The 18,002-nt window shown below is 36.8% G+C and overlaps 1 protein-coding gene across 2 annotated transcripts in view; it reads left to right on the plus strand.

Annotated features, from left to right (window-relative positions):
* Positions 1 to 18,002, plus strand: part of CLINT1 (clathrin interactor 1) — a 57,182-nt gene that overhangs the window by 11,996 nt on the left and 27,184 nt on the right. For both annotated transcript variants that reach the window (XM_045819492.1, XM_045819503.1), the window contains exons 2-4: positions 14,604 to 14,708; positions 15,251 to 15,347; positions 16,998 to 17,106. In XM_045819492.1, the coding sequence (XP_045675448.1) occupies positions 14,604 to 14,708; positions 15,251 to 15,347; positions 16,998 to 17,106 (311 nt within the window). The remainder of the gene's footprint in view (positions 1 to 14,603; positions 14,709 to 15,250; positions 15,348 to 16,997; positions 17,107 to 18,002) is intronic.

Raw genomic sequence — 18,002 nt, forward strand, 5'->3', positions numbered from 1 at the left:
TGAAAATGCAGCAAGTGAAGCCGCGGATAAGAGGACACACTGCTTTATTACTAATTGCTCCTTTAACTGCATCTAAAATGTAAAGTAAAATGACATTAATTATAAAAATCAGGTAAGCCTAAATTTTATAGTTGTTTTAACTCTGATAAACTTCCTTTACATTAAATTTATGCATTCTGTGTTTAAAAAGCATAGTGTACACTCTGCATCTAGTAATTGCCTAATTTGACACTAAAATACATGTTCTCCAAATTGTAGAATCAAGACAATGACAGTTCAAAATGAAAGGGATATAAACCAACCAGTCCTTTTCATGAAGTTTGACTTTGTTCTAAGTATGTTTCTTAAGCAAATTAAAAAAAAAATGTATCGAGGTAAGTCATACAACATAAAGTTAATGGTTTTAAAGTACTGAATTCAGTTGCATTGGATGTATCTCATTAAATTTTTAAATAGTTTTATTTGAAAGTAAAGTTTTGAAAACAGTAAAGAGAATACCTGTATACCCTTTACCTAGATTCACCAGTTTTTAAGATTTTGCCATGTTTGTCATTCCCTCTTTTCCTCCTCCACTCTTTTTGTCTGTGTATACACACACGCACACACATTTATTTTTGTGATCATTTGTAAGTTGGTTACATGCCCACTTCGCCTCAAGACTTTTGTGTGCACTTAACTAAGAACAAGGACTAAGCCACAGTATTGTTACCAGATTCAGAAAATTAGCCCTGACTGCTGTAGCTCAGTGGATTGGGTGCCGGCCTGTGAACCAAAGGGTTGCAGGTTCAATTCCCAGTTAGGGCACATGCCTGGGTTGTGGGCTGGGACCCCAGTGAGGGGTGCGTGAGAGGCAACCACACATGGATGTTTCTCTTCCTCTCTTTTTCCCTCCCTTTCTCTCTAAAAATAAGTAAATGGATAAAATCCTTTTTAAAAAGAAAGTAAGTTAAACAGTGAAAAAAATGACTTTTCTCTCTCTGTGGTCCATATTCTGATTTTTTCACTTGTCCCACTCCAGTACAGGGTTATGTCCAGGGTCATACACTGTATTTAATTGTCATGATTCTTTAGCCTCTTTTACCTTTTTAAAATCTTTAATAGCATGGGTGGTTTTGAAGGTTACAGGCCAGTTATTTTATAGAATATTCCTCAGTTTAGGTCTATCTGATGTACCATGAGCTAGAATGTCACATTAGGTAATACTGTGTCCTTTTCAGTAGGAAAACAATGTCTGTATGTCCCTTCTTAGTCATTTTAATTCTGATCATTAAGTCAAGGTGTTGCGTGGTTCCTGCACTGTTCACACTTGTTTTTCTCGCTGCAACTGATGAGCAATCTACGCAGAGACACGCTGAGACCTTTCCTAATCAGACTCCTCCCTAGATGTACTCTCGACTGAGGTTTCTTGCTTGAGCTCATCTTCACTGTAACGGGTACAAATGGTGATTCCCATGCCTGAACAAAGTTTGTCTAACAGGTATCTTCTCTGTAGGGCACATCACAGCCTTCTTCCGCTCAGGAACACCAGGCAGCACCTCAGCACTGGGGTTGGAGCTGTATGACACAGTGCAAGCACCAGCAAAAAGCACAGGGCAAAACAGCCCCAGAGAGACCCGGACAAGGACACTTGTTTCCAGTGCGAGAGCTGGAAGGAGAGGCAGGGCATCACCTTCGTGAACCCCCTCGGCTGGGACTGTGCGTGGGGAACGACTCAGAACTTCATTGCTCTGCATGTTCATCAGTGACCGTGAGCGCACTGAGAATGTTCATGTGAGGACTACAAATGCATTTTAGGGAGCAGGCTAGATTTGCAGATATGAAGCCCTACAATAATGAGGATCAATTCTACTTGCTTTTTAAACATTTACACTGTAATAAGGGAATTAAAATAAATTCACACATAAGTCATTGCACAAGGCAGAACATAGTTCATAAGAGTTCTAAATGTAAGGTTGGATTTCATCATGGGAATGGGAGACTGTGGTTTGGAAAGAATTGGGAGGGCTTCATGTTTGCATTTTTGTTAAAAACTAGGTTTGCTTTAGCTGAAAGGAGAGTTGGGGGTGCCAGGAGTGAACAGTCTCTAAGGTAAGAGAGTAAAAGACATGTTTAAGCTTCGGCTAGTGACACGGTTTAATTATCCCGTGAAGGAAATGAGACAGAAGCAGTGGGAGAGAAGGCTGGCCAAGCAGACTGAGGCCAGATCGTGCAGATCCTGATGACAAGTTCAGTTTGGACTTCATTTCATCAGGAAAGAAGCTGTTGAAGAATTTTAGTCCTTTTGTTCAATTACTCGGTAAATGTTACTGAAATCCACTGGCACTGAGCACGTCCCATATACTGAGGATCTTGAAGTGAGTAGACCTTTTCGTCCAGAGCGGGCGACAGGCCTGTGAACAAGCATGCCTGCCGGAGTGCACTGGTGTTAGTTCTAGTTCACCGCAGCAGGAGGCACAGGGCACTACAAAGAGCATACAGGCAGACCCCAGCCTGTTTGGTAGTTACAGGAAGGTTTCTCGGAGGAATGGGCGGGCAGAGGACTTAGAGGGTGCACGGGCCTGGAGGTGCACAGGACAATGATGGAACTGAAGAAATCAATTGGTATCTCAGGTGAAGGCCCTCTTTTGTCATGTTAAGGAATTTAGACTTCATCTTGAAGGTAACCAGGAAGCCTTTGCTAGATTTAAAATGAAGAGCTCAGTTAGATAGGATCTGTATTTCAGCAGGAGTTTATTTTGGCTGTACCTTGGTGTGAGAGAGAGAAGCAGGGGCACTGGTTAAGTTACAAGGTCATTGGCAACAATCCAGGTGTGAAACGGTGGTGTCCCTGGACTAAAGTGGCAGTGTGGGTAGGGAGAAGTGGTTGGACATATTTGAGACCTGCATAAGAAATCAGGTTGAAAAGGCCTGGGAATGGGCTGGGTACTGGATTGGAGAACGGGGAGAAGTGACCAATACTGATGTTCAAGACATGACTCTGAATGGTACTGTCCACTGATACAGGAAGAGGGAAGTGTCTGGGGGAAGGTGGGGATGAACTTGTGGTGGACTAACACGGCTAATCCTAAATATTAAGAGAATGGGTCTTGGAGGATGAATAAAAGAATACCCCTGCAGTGGAGAGATTGTTAAGTGGCTTTTGTAGGAGCCTAGGCTCGAGGTGAGTGCCTGTATTTTTAACGTAGAATGAGCAGGTCTTGGAAATGAATGGGAAGTGGGCACTGGGAGCAAAGGCTCCCACAGACGGCTCCGGACAGGCCAGCACAGTGCCTGCCTGGAGTGCCTTGTCGTGTGCCCTGAGACCGTTCTCAGGATGGGAAATCGTGAAGCTGCTTTCATGTTGCTGCTCCTCAAATACATAGAAACTAACATTTCATTGTTAAAAAGCATCCATAATTTCTAAGAATAAGCATTTTCTTCACTCTTGGCACTTGACAAAGCTAATTTCTTTTTGAGTATCTCATAACACATACTTAATTGATCCTTGTGTACAATGTCACCTCTGTATGAGGGGCCCGGAAAAGCAGCTGCAGAGTCAGGGCCAAGGGGAGAGGCCACTCATCTCCTCCTGCGCTCTGAGCCCTGTTTCTTTCTTCAGCTTTGCATTATACAATGCCATACAATAAGTAGAATATGCAGGACAAAAAGAAACAGGTTTAGTAACACGTTTATTAAATTAGGGCTAAGAAATCAAAACTTAAAGCTAAAAATAAAGTGAGAACTTTGAAGGGATTGGAATGAAGTTTAAAAGTCTTTTAAACCCAGTGGAAAAAAGGATACAAAAAGAGTAAAACAATTGATACTTTAAATAGAAAGCTAAGATCAACAGTAAAGAATCACAGTTTTTAAAATATGATAAATGAGATGTAAAGGAAGATAAAAAGCTGAAAGCCAGCCAACAGATAAGAGTTTAAAGACATAAAAATAAAGGATTAAAGGGAAAATCTATTTAGGATGAGCTGTTTATTAGGAAAGAAAGGAAGGGGTAGGGGAGAGAGGAAAGAAAAGAAAAAAGAAAGCATACAGGGTGGGGTAAAAGTAGGTTTACCGTTGTATGTGAAACAGCTTATTCTTGTATTATTTATTAATTACTATATTATTCCCTATATGAACACCTATAAACCCCACCCTGTATTCTAAAAACAAAATGATAAGACAAAAGGTATAAACCGACCTTTTTTAAAGTTTGGTGGGGAAAGGGCAATTTACCAAAGTGGGTTTCTTGGGACACTCAGAAAAAGCTTCAAGGAAAAGGTATGTCGTCCCTGACCTTTAGAGGTGTTTAACACTGTCTCCTGCTGGAGCCTCCGTGGGCACATTAGGGTAGTGGGGCCTCTGAGAAGCCTTGGCAGTCTTGAAGTTGCCTTTGTTTTTCCAGAACACTTCCCAGATCTCACCACGGGATCCTTCTCTCACATAACACCTACTAATATCTCCCAGAGTGTTTTTCACAAAACACTGGAGTACTGTTTTAGAAGAAAATAAAAATGAAAATCTTAAAACTTACAGAGGTGCATGATTTAAAAAAAAACAGCTGGAAATAGAAAATAGTGTTGGCGTGGGGCTGGCATTCCTAGGGAATAGTCTTCTATTGAGGCAGCGTTGTCCTGCTGCTAGCCAGGGGGCAGGGAGCAACTTGACACTCAGCCCCGGCCCGTCCGAACTGTCTTTTCAGAAAGCTTTTATCTGTGCAGACAGGGCCCTGATAGAATACTCAGGCTGCTGAGCCAGGGCGGAGAAGCTGATCCTCAGCAGAATTAAATCAGCCCAGCTATGGGGTGTTTCCTAGCAAGTCAAGAGTAGTTTCATGTACAAGTGCTGGTTTTTTTTTTCTTTGTAAAAAATCAGTTTTTTCCTTGCTTACATACAATTTGAAACAAAGGAGCCCCCCACACTGTTTTCCTGGGTTTCATTCCTCCTAGGCTTTGGCCATGTGCACGTGTGTTTTTCTGTAGTCCATAGTGGTTAGCATTCACACAGTTGTGTGTTGTGAGAGCTCTTTCTCTGTGACCGTGAAAGGAAAAGAGTTTCCTGGTGGCGGCTGCCTCTGCAGGGTCTCCTGCTGCAATGTCCCAGGCACCATTCCTGCCACACTTTGGAAGCAGCTGTCCATCTGCTTCCATGAACCACACAACAAGGCCTCTCTTTCGTGGCCATAAAGTACTCCTCCCCTCTCCCAATCTTATTGCCACCAGCATGCCTCTCTGAGAAATAACTCCTTAGCATCATGGGACCAGCTGTATGTCAGACAGCTTCTTTGTAAGCGTGTCACCCGCTGCAGCAGTACCTGTGCTAGAGGGGAGTGGAAGGACTTCCACGTAAACCATCAAGACCCATGGACACGCAGACATTTGCTGGTATAAAGACTCGTGTTCTTGCAGATGAAACGGCACAGAAACTGGGTATCATGGCCCTTCTAAAACCTTCTGTTCAGCCAAACACCTCATGGAGTGAGTAATGTAGACCTTATTTGTGGCATTTTGAAAGCTCATAAATCTGCTCCTTTGTATATTCCTATGCTGTAAACATAAAATTCAGGCTAGATAATTTCCCTTATTATTATAATGACTTTAGTCTTTGTTTTTGGCTTAATTTGTTTGCTTTGGTATGTGCAACTCCAGTAGTTGAGTTAGTTCAATGAGTTCAAAAAAAGTTAGAGACTATTTTATTGGATGATACGAGATTACCACTAAAACAGTAATTGCTACTTAATGTAAAATGAAATCCTAGCTCACATTTGGTGATGTGCTAAGACTAAGGAGAGTTAACTTCAAAATACAAACTCCAGTAAGCATAAAATAGCAAATGTTCTGTGCTGGGGCTTGTATTAATAGATGCTTGTCCTGTCTTTTAATGATACTCATTCCCAGCTCTTTGGCCATTTCTTAGCAGCAAGTCATGTCTGCCGTACTGTATAGTTACGTCTTCAAAATCCTCATTTCGGGCTCTGCCCTGTGAGTCAGATGGGCTGCTAGTCAGTGTAACTGTTAAGTTCTGCAACAGTGAATGACGTGGGTAAATCATAAGTATTATGCCAGTCTATTCTAAGGACCATATAGAGAATATCTTAAGACTAAAAATAATAACTACTGGCAGAAAAATAACCATGAGCGCTAAATGCTTTACACAAATCATTTCATTTAATCTCTGTAGTCATATATAGGAACTACCTTTTAGAAGAAAAAGCTGAGAGCAGTTGATTTGTCCAGGGATCAGAGACAAGATTTGGCCCCTGTTAATTTCTTAATTATTGGTCAGTAATATGTATATTAATGTGCTTTTTTACAAAATTAGCCATAAAAGATGAAGCAGATTATGAAAATAGGTAAATGTACAGTATTTTCCTCTAGTGTGGCCTTGGGCTTTGGGCAGGTCCTGGAGTCCAGGCCCCTTTTAACTTCTGTGCACGGGCTGCTGTTGAGTGGGTTTTGTCCATCTGCATTGCTAAAATGGGCTTTGGACTCTTGAGGAAAGGGAAGTAGTAGTACAGTTTCTTCTTCCCACACGTCATAATTTAGTTGTGGACATAAGGATGTTTTTCTTGGCTTATCTCATTCATATAGTTTTCCTTGCACATCTGTTACATAAATTACAAAGCTATTTCCTTGAAAAGTTGCCAGTTTAAATCACACTTAATAGTGATCAAGAGGTCCATTGGTACCTTTTGGAAAAAAGAATGGAATGACAGACTTTGACAGACAGAAATCCAACTACCATTCTGGTTTATGTATTTTTTTGTTTTGAATCAATTCCTATATTTTTTTGAGGCATTGAGGCAAATAAGATTGTAGTTTCTAGTGTTTCTAAAAAAAACTTTATGTTGGACTAGAAACATTTCGTGATCTTATATATAAAATGGGGTATTTAAGTCACTGCTTCTATACGTTTTTATCTTTTCAGTGATCAATTTATATGTTCCAGTCTGGTACATATTTTGGCATTTGAAACTAAATTTGGAGGGTTGCTTTTTTTAATGATTATTCATTTTATGTAATTCTTCCTTACCTTGAATTTTACATAAACCATAAAGTAATGATTTTCTGGTTTTTTTCTTGGGAAAGAAAGTTCACAAGATTTATTCTGCTAGTTACATTTTAGGACAATACTATACTTAAATGTTGAACATACCAGTTTTTGTGAATCTCAGAAATTTTGGGTGTGTCTGATTTGTGTGGGCCCACGCAAACTGATACTGAATCAGTACTAGAAATTTTCCCGGAATGGTAGGTGAACTCCCTACACCAGGAGACTGAGTTATTTCTTTAATGCACAATTTGAAATTGTGGGGATCTGGAATACTGGTTTTAAAACTTGAAATATTTAGATATCATTTGGAATTCTGATAATCTGTAATGGGCATTTTTAGAGATCAGAAGTGAAAGTATATTATAAGTAGGTTAATGTTAGTTCCTGATAAAAGTTCTTAGATTAATTTTTTTTACATTACATTGCCTATGAAACCAGTCTCCTTTCTGAAATACAGTAGATTCTTGATAGATTTTTCTGTTCAAAGTTGTGATTTTTTTAAAACAGATCTGGAAGATTTATTAAAGAAAGAATACATAATTTGGTTGTGGCCCAGACCTGATTTGCAGCGTCCGGACAGGTCCCCTGGCCACGCTGGTCGCTGCCACCCGCCTCCACCTCTGTTGTGCCCCAGCTCCGAGGCTGCGGTGGGACTTTAGCTTCTGTGTGAAAACAACTCAAAGGAAGCCGGCCTCCAGGAGGGGTAGTGAACCCGGCAGAGCCTAAGGAAATCATGAATCGTGGACAGAAAATAGGAAATTTTTCATGTATTTAGAGAGGAGCACCAGGTGTGGTGGTACCTTGAATTAATGGCACCAGCATATCTATACAAAGTCAATAAAAAATTTCTGAAACATGTTCTGCCATGCAGAGAAGTTCCTTATCTGAAAAATAAAATTTGGTGAATCTAAATATTGGTTACCCTGAGCTGCATAAGTATAGTACACACAGGATACTTTAACTCTTGATCGAATCTGGGTGATTGGAGTTTGTGCAAATATTTCCATTTTCATAATTTTGAAGATGCACAGAAGTGTTTAGCTAATTTTTCAAGAATGTTAAGGGTTTACTCTTACAGCTGCTTCTGCCTGCAGAGTTGTGTCCAGTGTTTAATTTGCTCCCTGTCCAACACCCCCAAAATCCTGAATAATAAGTACTTTTATAGAAAACAGTTTTATAGAATTTATCTTTATACTTTATCTGTAAGTAGCTCAAGTGCAGTCTAAAATTTTGAATTAAGATTACAGGAATATTTGGCCATATCAGTCGACAGTGTTCAGCAATAGGAAAACATCAATAATGATTAAAATTCCGTAGTTCAGTTCTGCGCCCCCATGATGGTACTGGACTGAACTGTTACTGAAGTTGAAGGCCAACATTGGTGTGATGGATCAAAGAATTCGGTAGCACAGTTCTGTGAGGATGGCTTTTGGCCTTCATTTTCTTACAGCTTGAAACAGGTGGGTATTTCAAAAACAGTTGACAACAGTTAGGAGTAGTTTTCTGTTGTCTCACGTCATACTGGGAGGGAACAGGTGAAGTGGTGTTTTGAACAAGAACAGATTTTCTGTGGTTTTAATGACACACATGCAGGCTTCTGGAGTTTTGAATTAGGCAGTTTTTCTTGATCTCTAAAAAGGACTATGGGCCTCCCATCCTCCCTCAACAAAACCTGGTAGTAGACTGCTTTACTCTTTATTTTATTTACTGATTGATTTTGACTGGTAGATAAAGGTTGAGGTATGATATTTCAGAGCCAATTCTTGACAGTCATTTTAAAAAGCAAAAGTTTCATGTTTTAACATTTAGCATTTCACGGTTCCCTTTTGAAAAGTAAAGAGGAAAACAGAAGGTGCATTATCCTTTTTAAATAAGTGAAGTCATAAATAATAATGTACATGTGCATCCCACATACTTAAATATAATTAGATTGAAATAGGGTACATGGTTTTTAAGTAATAATGTTACTCTTTTCTGAAATTGTGTTACTGTAGAAGAATAGATAAGACAGCCTCAGACTTTAGATAGGTTTAATTTCAGTTTTCCCTATTCAAACTTTTGTTTTCTTTACTCTGCTTTTAAGAGGGGGCACATTGGTTTCCTCCTTTTCAGTTGAATAGTTTGTATTTAATATTTACTAAAACCAAAGAAAATGCAATTTCCATGACAGAGAATATGCAAGTATTTGTTTATTTATTTATTTATTTTTTGTATTTTTAAACGTGAAATCAGCATTTAGTTCTTTTAGTAGCACAATCTGTGCTGTCAGACACTGATGAGTGGATTTTTCACTTAGAATGATCTAAGTGAAATGATATTGCTAATTCTCTGATTTTAGGGCAACGGTGGCATAATAGAAAACGGGCTTTGGAATTAGAAAACCTAACAAACTTGAACACCCGTTGCCACCTAGCAGTAAGGTGATCCTGAGTGACTTTACCTAGCTTCTTTACTAAGGAGTTGCTATTGAGTATATTTTCCTTCCCTCCTCATTCTTTTTAGTAGAGACAGGGCTGCAGCTCATGGTGGCCACAATAGAAAGTGCCAGTGTTAGGATTGCTACCTTTGCTTCTTCTGTTCTTTCCAATATTTATTTTACTGTTTTTCTCCTCTGTAGGTATAGGGAGCACTGTAGTGTATTCCTTGTTTTAGCACTGTAGCTATTTTAGAACTAAGATACTATCTAATCAAATATTATAATACTCGCTTTAGTAGCATTAAGTATCCTGTTGACCCATTGCTTGTGTTAAGACATTTTCCATTCTTTGTATTTCATTTTCAGATCAAGAAAATACTTTTTTGTTTTTTGATAGGTAGCCAATATCCAGCCAGGAGGGTGAATCAGTTTTTCCACCTCCCCCACATCATTTCCGTATGGCTTCAGATTTTCTGCTAACAGCAAAAATTATGTTTGTTGAATTTAGGAGTGCTGGAGTTCTTAGTTGTTGACCATAAACTTGATACTGTTCACTGGACTGTAATAACATAACTTAGTTTTAAAATATGAGTACTGAGTCAATAAAATGTTCAGCTTGCTAATAAGGGTAACACGGTGAAGACCGTTTCCTGATGAAAAACGATTATCACAGAGTCCATTATCAAGCTTTTAGAGCAGGTGTTCTTAAAACTCCTTCCCTAGTGTTTTGGCCAGAAAGGCCTTTCTTTTCTTCTTCTTCTTTTTAATGTACCAAATTTTCCTGGCTTAACTGACTTGTTAATAAGGAGCATAATAATTTTAATTAAATCATAAAAGTATCTGAAATCTTTGTGGCATTGAGATTAAAAGGTAACTTTTAAGTACAGGTTTTATTGTAAGGAATCATTCTTCCCTAATATTCAAACAGTTTTAAAAAATCATTTTAATTTCAGTATTAGGTACTTAAATTATTCCCTGTAGTTTTACACACGTAGCACTTGGTTGGTATACACATTTAGTATGTATACATACATTTTAGTTACTAGTTTGCTGCATTTATTAGCCTGACAAAACAAAATGTTAGAAGTCTACATAATACTCATGTGGTCTATAATGATGCCTATTTTTCCATATGCATAAAGTATAACTAATGATGATATAGTACTTGACTGACATTTTTAATGACATTTAATAATTTCCCTTTGGTTACAATATCATGTTCATGGGGGAAATTTTGGAAAATTCAGCATTATTCAAAACCATTACTTTGAACCATTTCTGTCTTTTGGTACCTCTGTTTTTCTGTTTCTGACCCTCTGTAAGTATGGATATAAGTATGCATGCGTATGATGAAATAAGTTTAAAGATTTAAAAGGAAATACTGCAAAGAATTTTCTTGACCTTGGAGTGAATGAATTATTTATAATAAGTTCAAAACAAAAAGAAAAGCTATATTATAAATACAGACCCATTGACTCTATCTTTTAAAAAATATTTCTTACTACATCAGTGTGTTTCAATGTTTTTATTCCTTTGTTAACAGTACTGGGTTTCACTTACACTCTACCTTTTGTTTGTGTATAGTTTTCTTTTAAAACTAAACAAAATGTGCTTATAGTTTGTAAAGCACATTCTTGAATTTTTGACAGGAAAAGTATAAATAAGGGCTGTTCAAGTTTTTCCTCGTGGGTCGTTTTACTGATTGTTCTCCAGGTGGACGAGAAGCAGCCCTGGCCATCTGCGAGCAGAAGCCCCGTTTTAGCTTTTACTTGGAACCAGTTTTGCCTCTAAAACATGGTCTAGAGTTGTTGTCAAGTAAAATAGCTTGATATTTTATCATTAGTGAGTGGTGAAATAAGCAGAAAATGGAGAATAGAGAAAGCCAAAGTGAACGTTAATAATTTACAAACTGAATAATCAGCCCTCAACTAAGTGCACGTCGACTCTCTTTGTTCGTGCGGCCGTGGAAGCGAGTGTGTGGAGCCTGAGGGCGGTCGGCTGGAGCCGCTGGCGCAGAAGGTCCAGTGAGCGAGTGGCGCTGCGTTGCCCAGAGTTAAGCACGCCCAGTGGGGGCTCGTAGTTCTGTCCCACGTTTGTACAAGGGTGTCGTGAGGAGCAAAAGTGAAAACTGTATAAAAGCTGTGGGAGCAGTGAACGGTCTCACAAATGCAAACAAATAGTGATTTTAATTGTGGATTTTATCCTTGTAAAAAGCAGTTGTTCAATATTGCTTTAAGGTAAACTCTTGAGAACGGGGCAGCTTCTTTTATTCTTTACTGATAATTTCCTATAATTTTGTTGGCGGAATAGATCCTACACCTTTGTCTGATTTTTGTGTTTAAAACAACTGATGAGAGAGCCCCCTCTAGTGTCTGAAATATTCATCCTAAAACATTTGTGTCAATCATGGGACGTTTTAGGAATTAAATGAGCTGTTTTTTCCTTTCACATCTGGACATAATTTTTTTTTTATTTTTTTTTTTACTTTTCATTTTGGAGGGAGGGAGGGTTTTTCCTTTTTAAAAAAGGTCACCAGAATTATGGGTAGGGTGTGGATTGAAGGCAGTACAAACATGGGAAAGGAAGAACCAAAATGCCATTTCTACCTTTTTAGAAATAGTTATTTTTGAATGACTTGGAATAAGGCCAAACTACACAGTGTTGTTTTGTTTTAGTTTACATTTGTTTGAATTGAGTGCAGCATAAAAAAACTTTGTTTTGGAATTCTTTATGCCATCAGATCTCATCTTAAGAGAGTTCTTTCCAGTTTCTGAGAGCAACAGTTTTATTGGAAAACGGCTTGAAAATAGAGCCTGATTTTCTCTTTGTGATAGTGTTCTGACTTTGTTATTGTCATTGTCATATGTTTCTGTGGACATACTTTTTAACAACATTGTGAGTCTGTTCTATGGCAAGTTGTCATTCTACACAGTTCCCGTTTTTTTTCAAACCAAGGAAATAAGGAGATTCTTCAATTATTGGCTCTCCGCCATCTCTCCCTCTAAACACACAACACTCAAACACAGGCCTTCAGCTTAGAGTTTTGTGAAGGGTTACGGAAACAGGGCCTTTTTCATTTGACCCATGGGCTTTTGTGCCGTGAACAAGGAAAGTAGTGTTCTGAGAGCTGCAGCATGTAGGAAGGCTCTAGTGAAAATATTTCGTGTACATGGACTGAGAGATTAACTTCTTTCATCTTACTCTCCAACGAATTAAACAATGCAAACAGATTTCAAGTGCATTCTGGTAATGAAATGCTTGGATGAATTATAATCCTAATTGCTATTGTTCATTCGCACAGCTGCATCTTGACACTTCTTAACTGCCGAAGCCACGCATTCCTCAGCCACTAGGACAAACAAACCCATTCCGAAATCCTTCATTGTATGACATCTTAAACTGCGTATCTGTCATTGGCTGCTTTGATTTTATTTTGGTTCCATTGTTTATAAAACTAGGAAACAATGATTATTTCTTTGTACATAAAATTATTGTCAATAGAATCATTGGATTTTCATGAAAATTCATTTGTTAATATCCTTAAAATTTGAAGGAGGCAGTGGAGATTATGTATTTATTTTAATCCCAGTGAAATAGTTTGTATTTATTTTATCAAGCTAGTTGATATTTTAGGAGGCACTTTCTCCAAGGTGTGAAAGAAAATAATAGGATTTTGCTTTTCTTCTTTAATAGAAGAGTATTCTGAATATCTAGAAGTCAGGTTTATTTTGTGGTTTGGCAAGTTGTAATTATATGCATACTGGTTCCTTTAAAATTTGACTCAAAACTGTTTATAACTAGTCTGTTCCTTCAAGGTAAAGAAACTGAAGTGTTTGCAATAAATATGAAATTTACATTTCTTTATATTTGAGAAAGATTTGAGTGCCAATTTTGACAAAACCTTTCTTACTTAAAAAGCAAAATATTTTGATGATTGAAAAACTATACAGCAAAAGTTAGGTATATTAAAGTAATAGTTACCAAATTCTGATTTTTCACTATTTCTAAGGCTTAATTTTAAGTGGAAGATTTGAATTAGCATATTCATGGCATCTGTTGTAACAATTGTTTAGTAGTAATTGGAGTTTAAATGTCAAATTATTGCTAGTATACTACGTCATATTTAAAAGTATTTTTTTATTCCTCAGAATGTTTTTGAATTTTTAAACCCATGTAAGCATGAGAAATCGCTTTAAAAATCAAACAATTTTGCATCTCATTTCTTAAATTTAACATAGTCTTTTAAAAGTTAATCCTTTTATAAAAATATTAATAATTAAAAATTCTAATAGGTGATTATTGTCTCTAGTAATAAATTAAGAGCTTAACATTGAGCACTTATATGTTCCACACTGCTAATAAGTACCATTTATAGGCTCTCCTTTAAGCTAGAATTTTTCTTGTTTATTCTCATTTTGCATTTGAGAAAGCTGAGTTTAAAAGAATTAAAATACTTTTGTCAAAGGTTATTACAATGTGAGTGATTGAAGTCAGATCTTTCTGACTCCTAGAAGCCATGTTCTTGACCACTGCTGAAGTCTTAAGTGAAAGTTAAATGCATTATCATAGTCTCCTGATGGGTTTATCATGTAGCCATTAAAAGTGACGGTTACAGTGCCTATAGTGAGGTTGCAGATGTATGTGATGTAATTGAAAAAGACTAAGGGATTACAGTAAAATGTTCATAGTGGTTCTAAACATTTTTAGAACGTTATCTTTTATTTGTCACTGCTTTTTAAAAATATATAAATAATGTTCCACTGTTATATAATTTTGTCAGTTAATTTGCCAGATCTTTTAAGACTGCACGTAAACCACGCCTGGTCAGGAAACTGACAACTTCAGTTTTAATCAACTCTCGCATGTTCAATTTTCTTTGTAATTTAACCCCAAACCATTTTTTACTGGGCTTATGCCAGCTCTGATAGAGTCTATTATCAGTGTTCTTGAAGAGGAATGGAATAGTAAAATCTTTTTAAAGATAACTTAAATGTGTTATATAGTGTCCTCAGGGTAGCCAATGCACAGAAGATATTTTCTTTTCCACCCTGTAGAGGTATCTCATTAGGACACCCAGTTGTGTCATTATTAAGTTTTCATGTGTTTCTCAGTTTTGATGCTAATCTCTGTGCGTATGTGCGTGCATTTTTTTTCTTTGCAGCACCAATGTGGTTATGAATTATTCAGAGATCGAGTCTAAGGTTCGAGAAGCAACGAATGACGATCCTTGGGGACCTTCTGGGCAACTCATGGGAGAGATTGCCAAGTAAGTGATAATTTGACTCAGCAGTGCAGAAAGAATCCAACCATCTTTACACAGAAATGTGAGATTTGCTTTCAGTTTTAAATCGTTTAGCTTCCAGATAAAATTTTTGCATAAACATTCAAGCATTAATGGAGGAAGTTTTACGCAGGGTCCATTCCCCTTAAAAATAAGCTCAAAAAAAGTAAAACAAAGAAGTTTTTTCAATGACATTTAGAGACTTACTGTAGTTTACCATGTAAAATTTGGACAAATGTGTATAAAATAACTTTAAATAAATTTATTAAAATTTTTCCCTCATGAACATCTAGACCCACTATGCCAGTGAAGGAAGGACTTGTAAAATATGATATTAATTAGTGGGGCTTACAAATGTGCTAGATGGTAAACAAAATATAGGAAAAACATTTTTAAGAAAGCATATCATTAAATTCTTTAATTCACGTATAATTTTTAAGCTTTTTAGGAAAACACAGTAACTTAGAACAAGCCTGCCATCTACTGTCAAAATTGATGTATTGCAAGGAAAATTATTCTCTTTTCAGGGCTACATTTATGTATGAACAGTTTCCAGAACTTATGAATATGCTTTGGTCACGAATGTTAAAAGACAACAAAAAAAATTGGAGAAGAGTTTATAAGGTATGGGCATTTGTCTATTGCTGTTATTTAACATGTTGAAAATGCTTGAAGATTTAAGGTATTTGTAGTTATTATGAAACACATTAAATCCTAGAATATCCTAAAACAGGTTATAAAAAAAGATTTGCTCTTTGTGTTGTTTTCTAGTCATCATAAAAACTATTCTTAAATTGTTTAAAATTAGTAGTACTTCTAAATGTTGAGTATTTTCATTTTATGGTTAAAGTTGTTCTACCTAAAACCGTTTGTGCATATGGAAAGTAATGAATCTGTAGTAGTGTGTGTATTTAGGGTGTGCACAATTAAGATGAAAACTAGGCCAGCATGGTTTGTCATCTCCACATAAGAATCTGCCTAATTTATAAGTGTTGTTCGGTATTCTGCAGCAACATTGTTAGTTTAAAAGGATCTGTTTTCATCTCCTCGTATAATGTAGACTTTTAAACCGAGATAGTCAGCTGTTCTTCCACTCCCACCATCTTTTCTTACTACTCAGAACAAGTGTTTCTGTGCTTTTCCAAAATGATGTATAATATTTATATTTGAAACTTTGAAAACAGCATTTCTGGCTTTCAGGATTGAAAATCAATGCTTTATTTAGTTACATGTTTTTTATAGTATTTCTGAAAATATTCACTGTTATTTCCTCAGCTTGTATAGTAGTTGCAATGAAATACTTGAAGTTTCTATAAATTAAATATTTTTTTTCATTAGAGCTAGAAATTTTGGGGGGGTGTTGGTAAACTTTTTTAAAGAATTTGTGGTATGTTGAGGGTTTTTACTACTCAATTTCACTAACTTAACTAAATTTTATAGATCTAATCATCTTTATGTGAGGCTTATTCTAAGCAAAGTTAAGTTCAAAATACATAATTCACTGATTTTTAGTGTGATCAGAATAGTGCAGCATCCACCACTATCTAATACCAGAACATGGCCATCACTTCAGAAAGAAGCCTCATAAATCTTTTTTCCTCTTTATTTGTTAGCAGCAGGTGTTTGAAACAAAAGCCACATCATTACCCGCCCCCTGCAATTAAATTTTATCTTTGGAAAGTGTTGTGGGATCTTAGAATTACCAAGTAATTGTTCTCTTTAAGTTTTTTAAATTTATTGATTTTAGAGAGGGAGAGAAAGAAACATCAATTTGTTCTTTCACTTATGTATGTATTCATTGGTTGAGTCCTCTTTGTGCCCTCACCAAGGATTGAACCCACAACCTTGGCAAACAGGGGTGATGCTCTAGCCAATAGAGCAACCCGGACATGGCAATAATTGTTCTCTTTCAGCTGATACTCTGACAGTTCACACCTCTGTAATGCCCAGATGAAAAGTAAAAACTGCGCCAGCTCTCTAAAAGCTTAGTGTTCAATTTATATCATACATTCAAATATTTCTTAACACCAGAATTACATTTTTTATCTTCTGACGTGTGGTATCCAATGGGTAGTTTATTTACTATGCTTAGTATAAGAGGAACTTCACATTGATAATAGACTGTGTATAGTCTAACATGGTCAAGAATTTCCTGCCCCCACACACAAATGAAGATTATTCATTTGCTAATGCTGAAATTATCTTTTTAACCATTTACCAAAACTCCACCAGTATTTATTTTGTTGAATCATTTGGTGCTTTGTATTTTTATAGTCGCTGCTGCTCCTAGCTTACCTCATAAGGAATGGATCAGAACGTGTTGTTACAAGTGCCAGAGAACACATTTATGATTTGCGATCCCTGGAAAATTACCACTTTGTAGGTGAGCAATAGAAAAACCTTATAAGCAAATTAAAACAGTAGTTGGAGTTGTCAGTCACCTGAACCAGCTTAGAAGCTTCTCCGCTCTAATTAGAATGTGACTGTTGCTGGTTGTGTGACGAGTGCAGAATCCAAGACGCGGGGCCCTAGAGTATTAATTAGTGAAGACAAGAACTTGCAGAAAAGACCGGCTAATAACAACAGAACCAACACAACATGAGTGTTCGGGTTTATATTAAAATATGCACTGGAGACTGGTCCCCTGTGGTGTCCGTAAAGGAATAGCTTTAATCATATGGGAAGAAAAGGTTAGAGCTCCAAAACACACACATCTGTTTGAAGCTGGTTTTTTTTCCTCCCACCAAATAATATTTACTGTGCAAAGGCAGCAAGACCAGAGTGTGTTTTGAATGTGAAAGAAGATACAGAATGAACCACATTTCATTTTGTAGTATACTCCTGTTGAAAGCACTTTAAAAATTCAGTTTTTCAGCTATACTAAATTCTGGTAATTAGTGTTTCCAAACTTGTATTGGGAAAACCAAAGCATTTGGGTGCTTAAAACCCAAAGTGTGAGTTTTAATGACTGAAGTAAGTTTCGTGAGTTTTGATTTTTGTTTTGTTAAAAACCATCAGAAAAGAAAATAATATTTGTGGATAGAAGTCCATTTCGTATGGTCATCATTAGGAATCCTTTTTGGTGGATCTTTAATCGATCTTGCATAGCACTGTTATCAATGGTCCTTTTTAGTTCAACTTGACAGGCTCTTATAAACCAAAATTGCGCCTCAAAACTTAGAATTTGCTAATGAGGAAATGACAGGATTTAACAGCATAATTGCCTCTCTATTAATTTTAACATATATTGGTTTCTTATGTTGAAATTTTCATGCCTGT

The sequence above is a fragment of the Phyllostomus hastatus genome, unplaced genomic scaffold (assembly GCF_019186645.2).
Source record: "Phyllostomus hastatus isolate PE091 unplaced genomic scaffold, TTU_PhHast_1.1 phas_contig_150, whole genome shotgun sequence".
NCBI classification, from domain to species: Eukaryota; Metazoa; Chordata; class Mammalia; order Chiroptera; family Phyllostomidae; genus Phyllostomus; species Phyllostomus hastatus.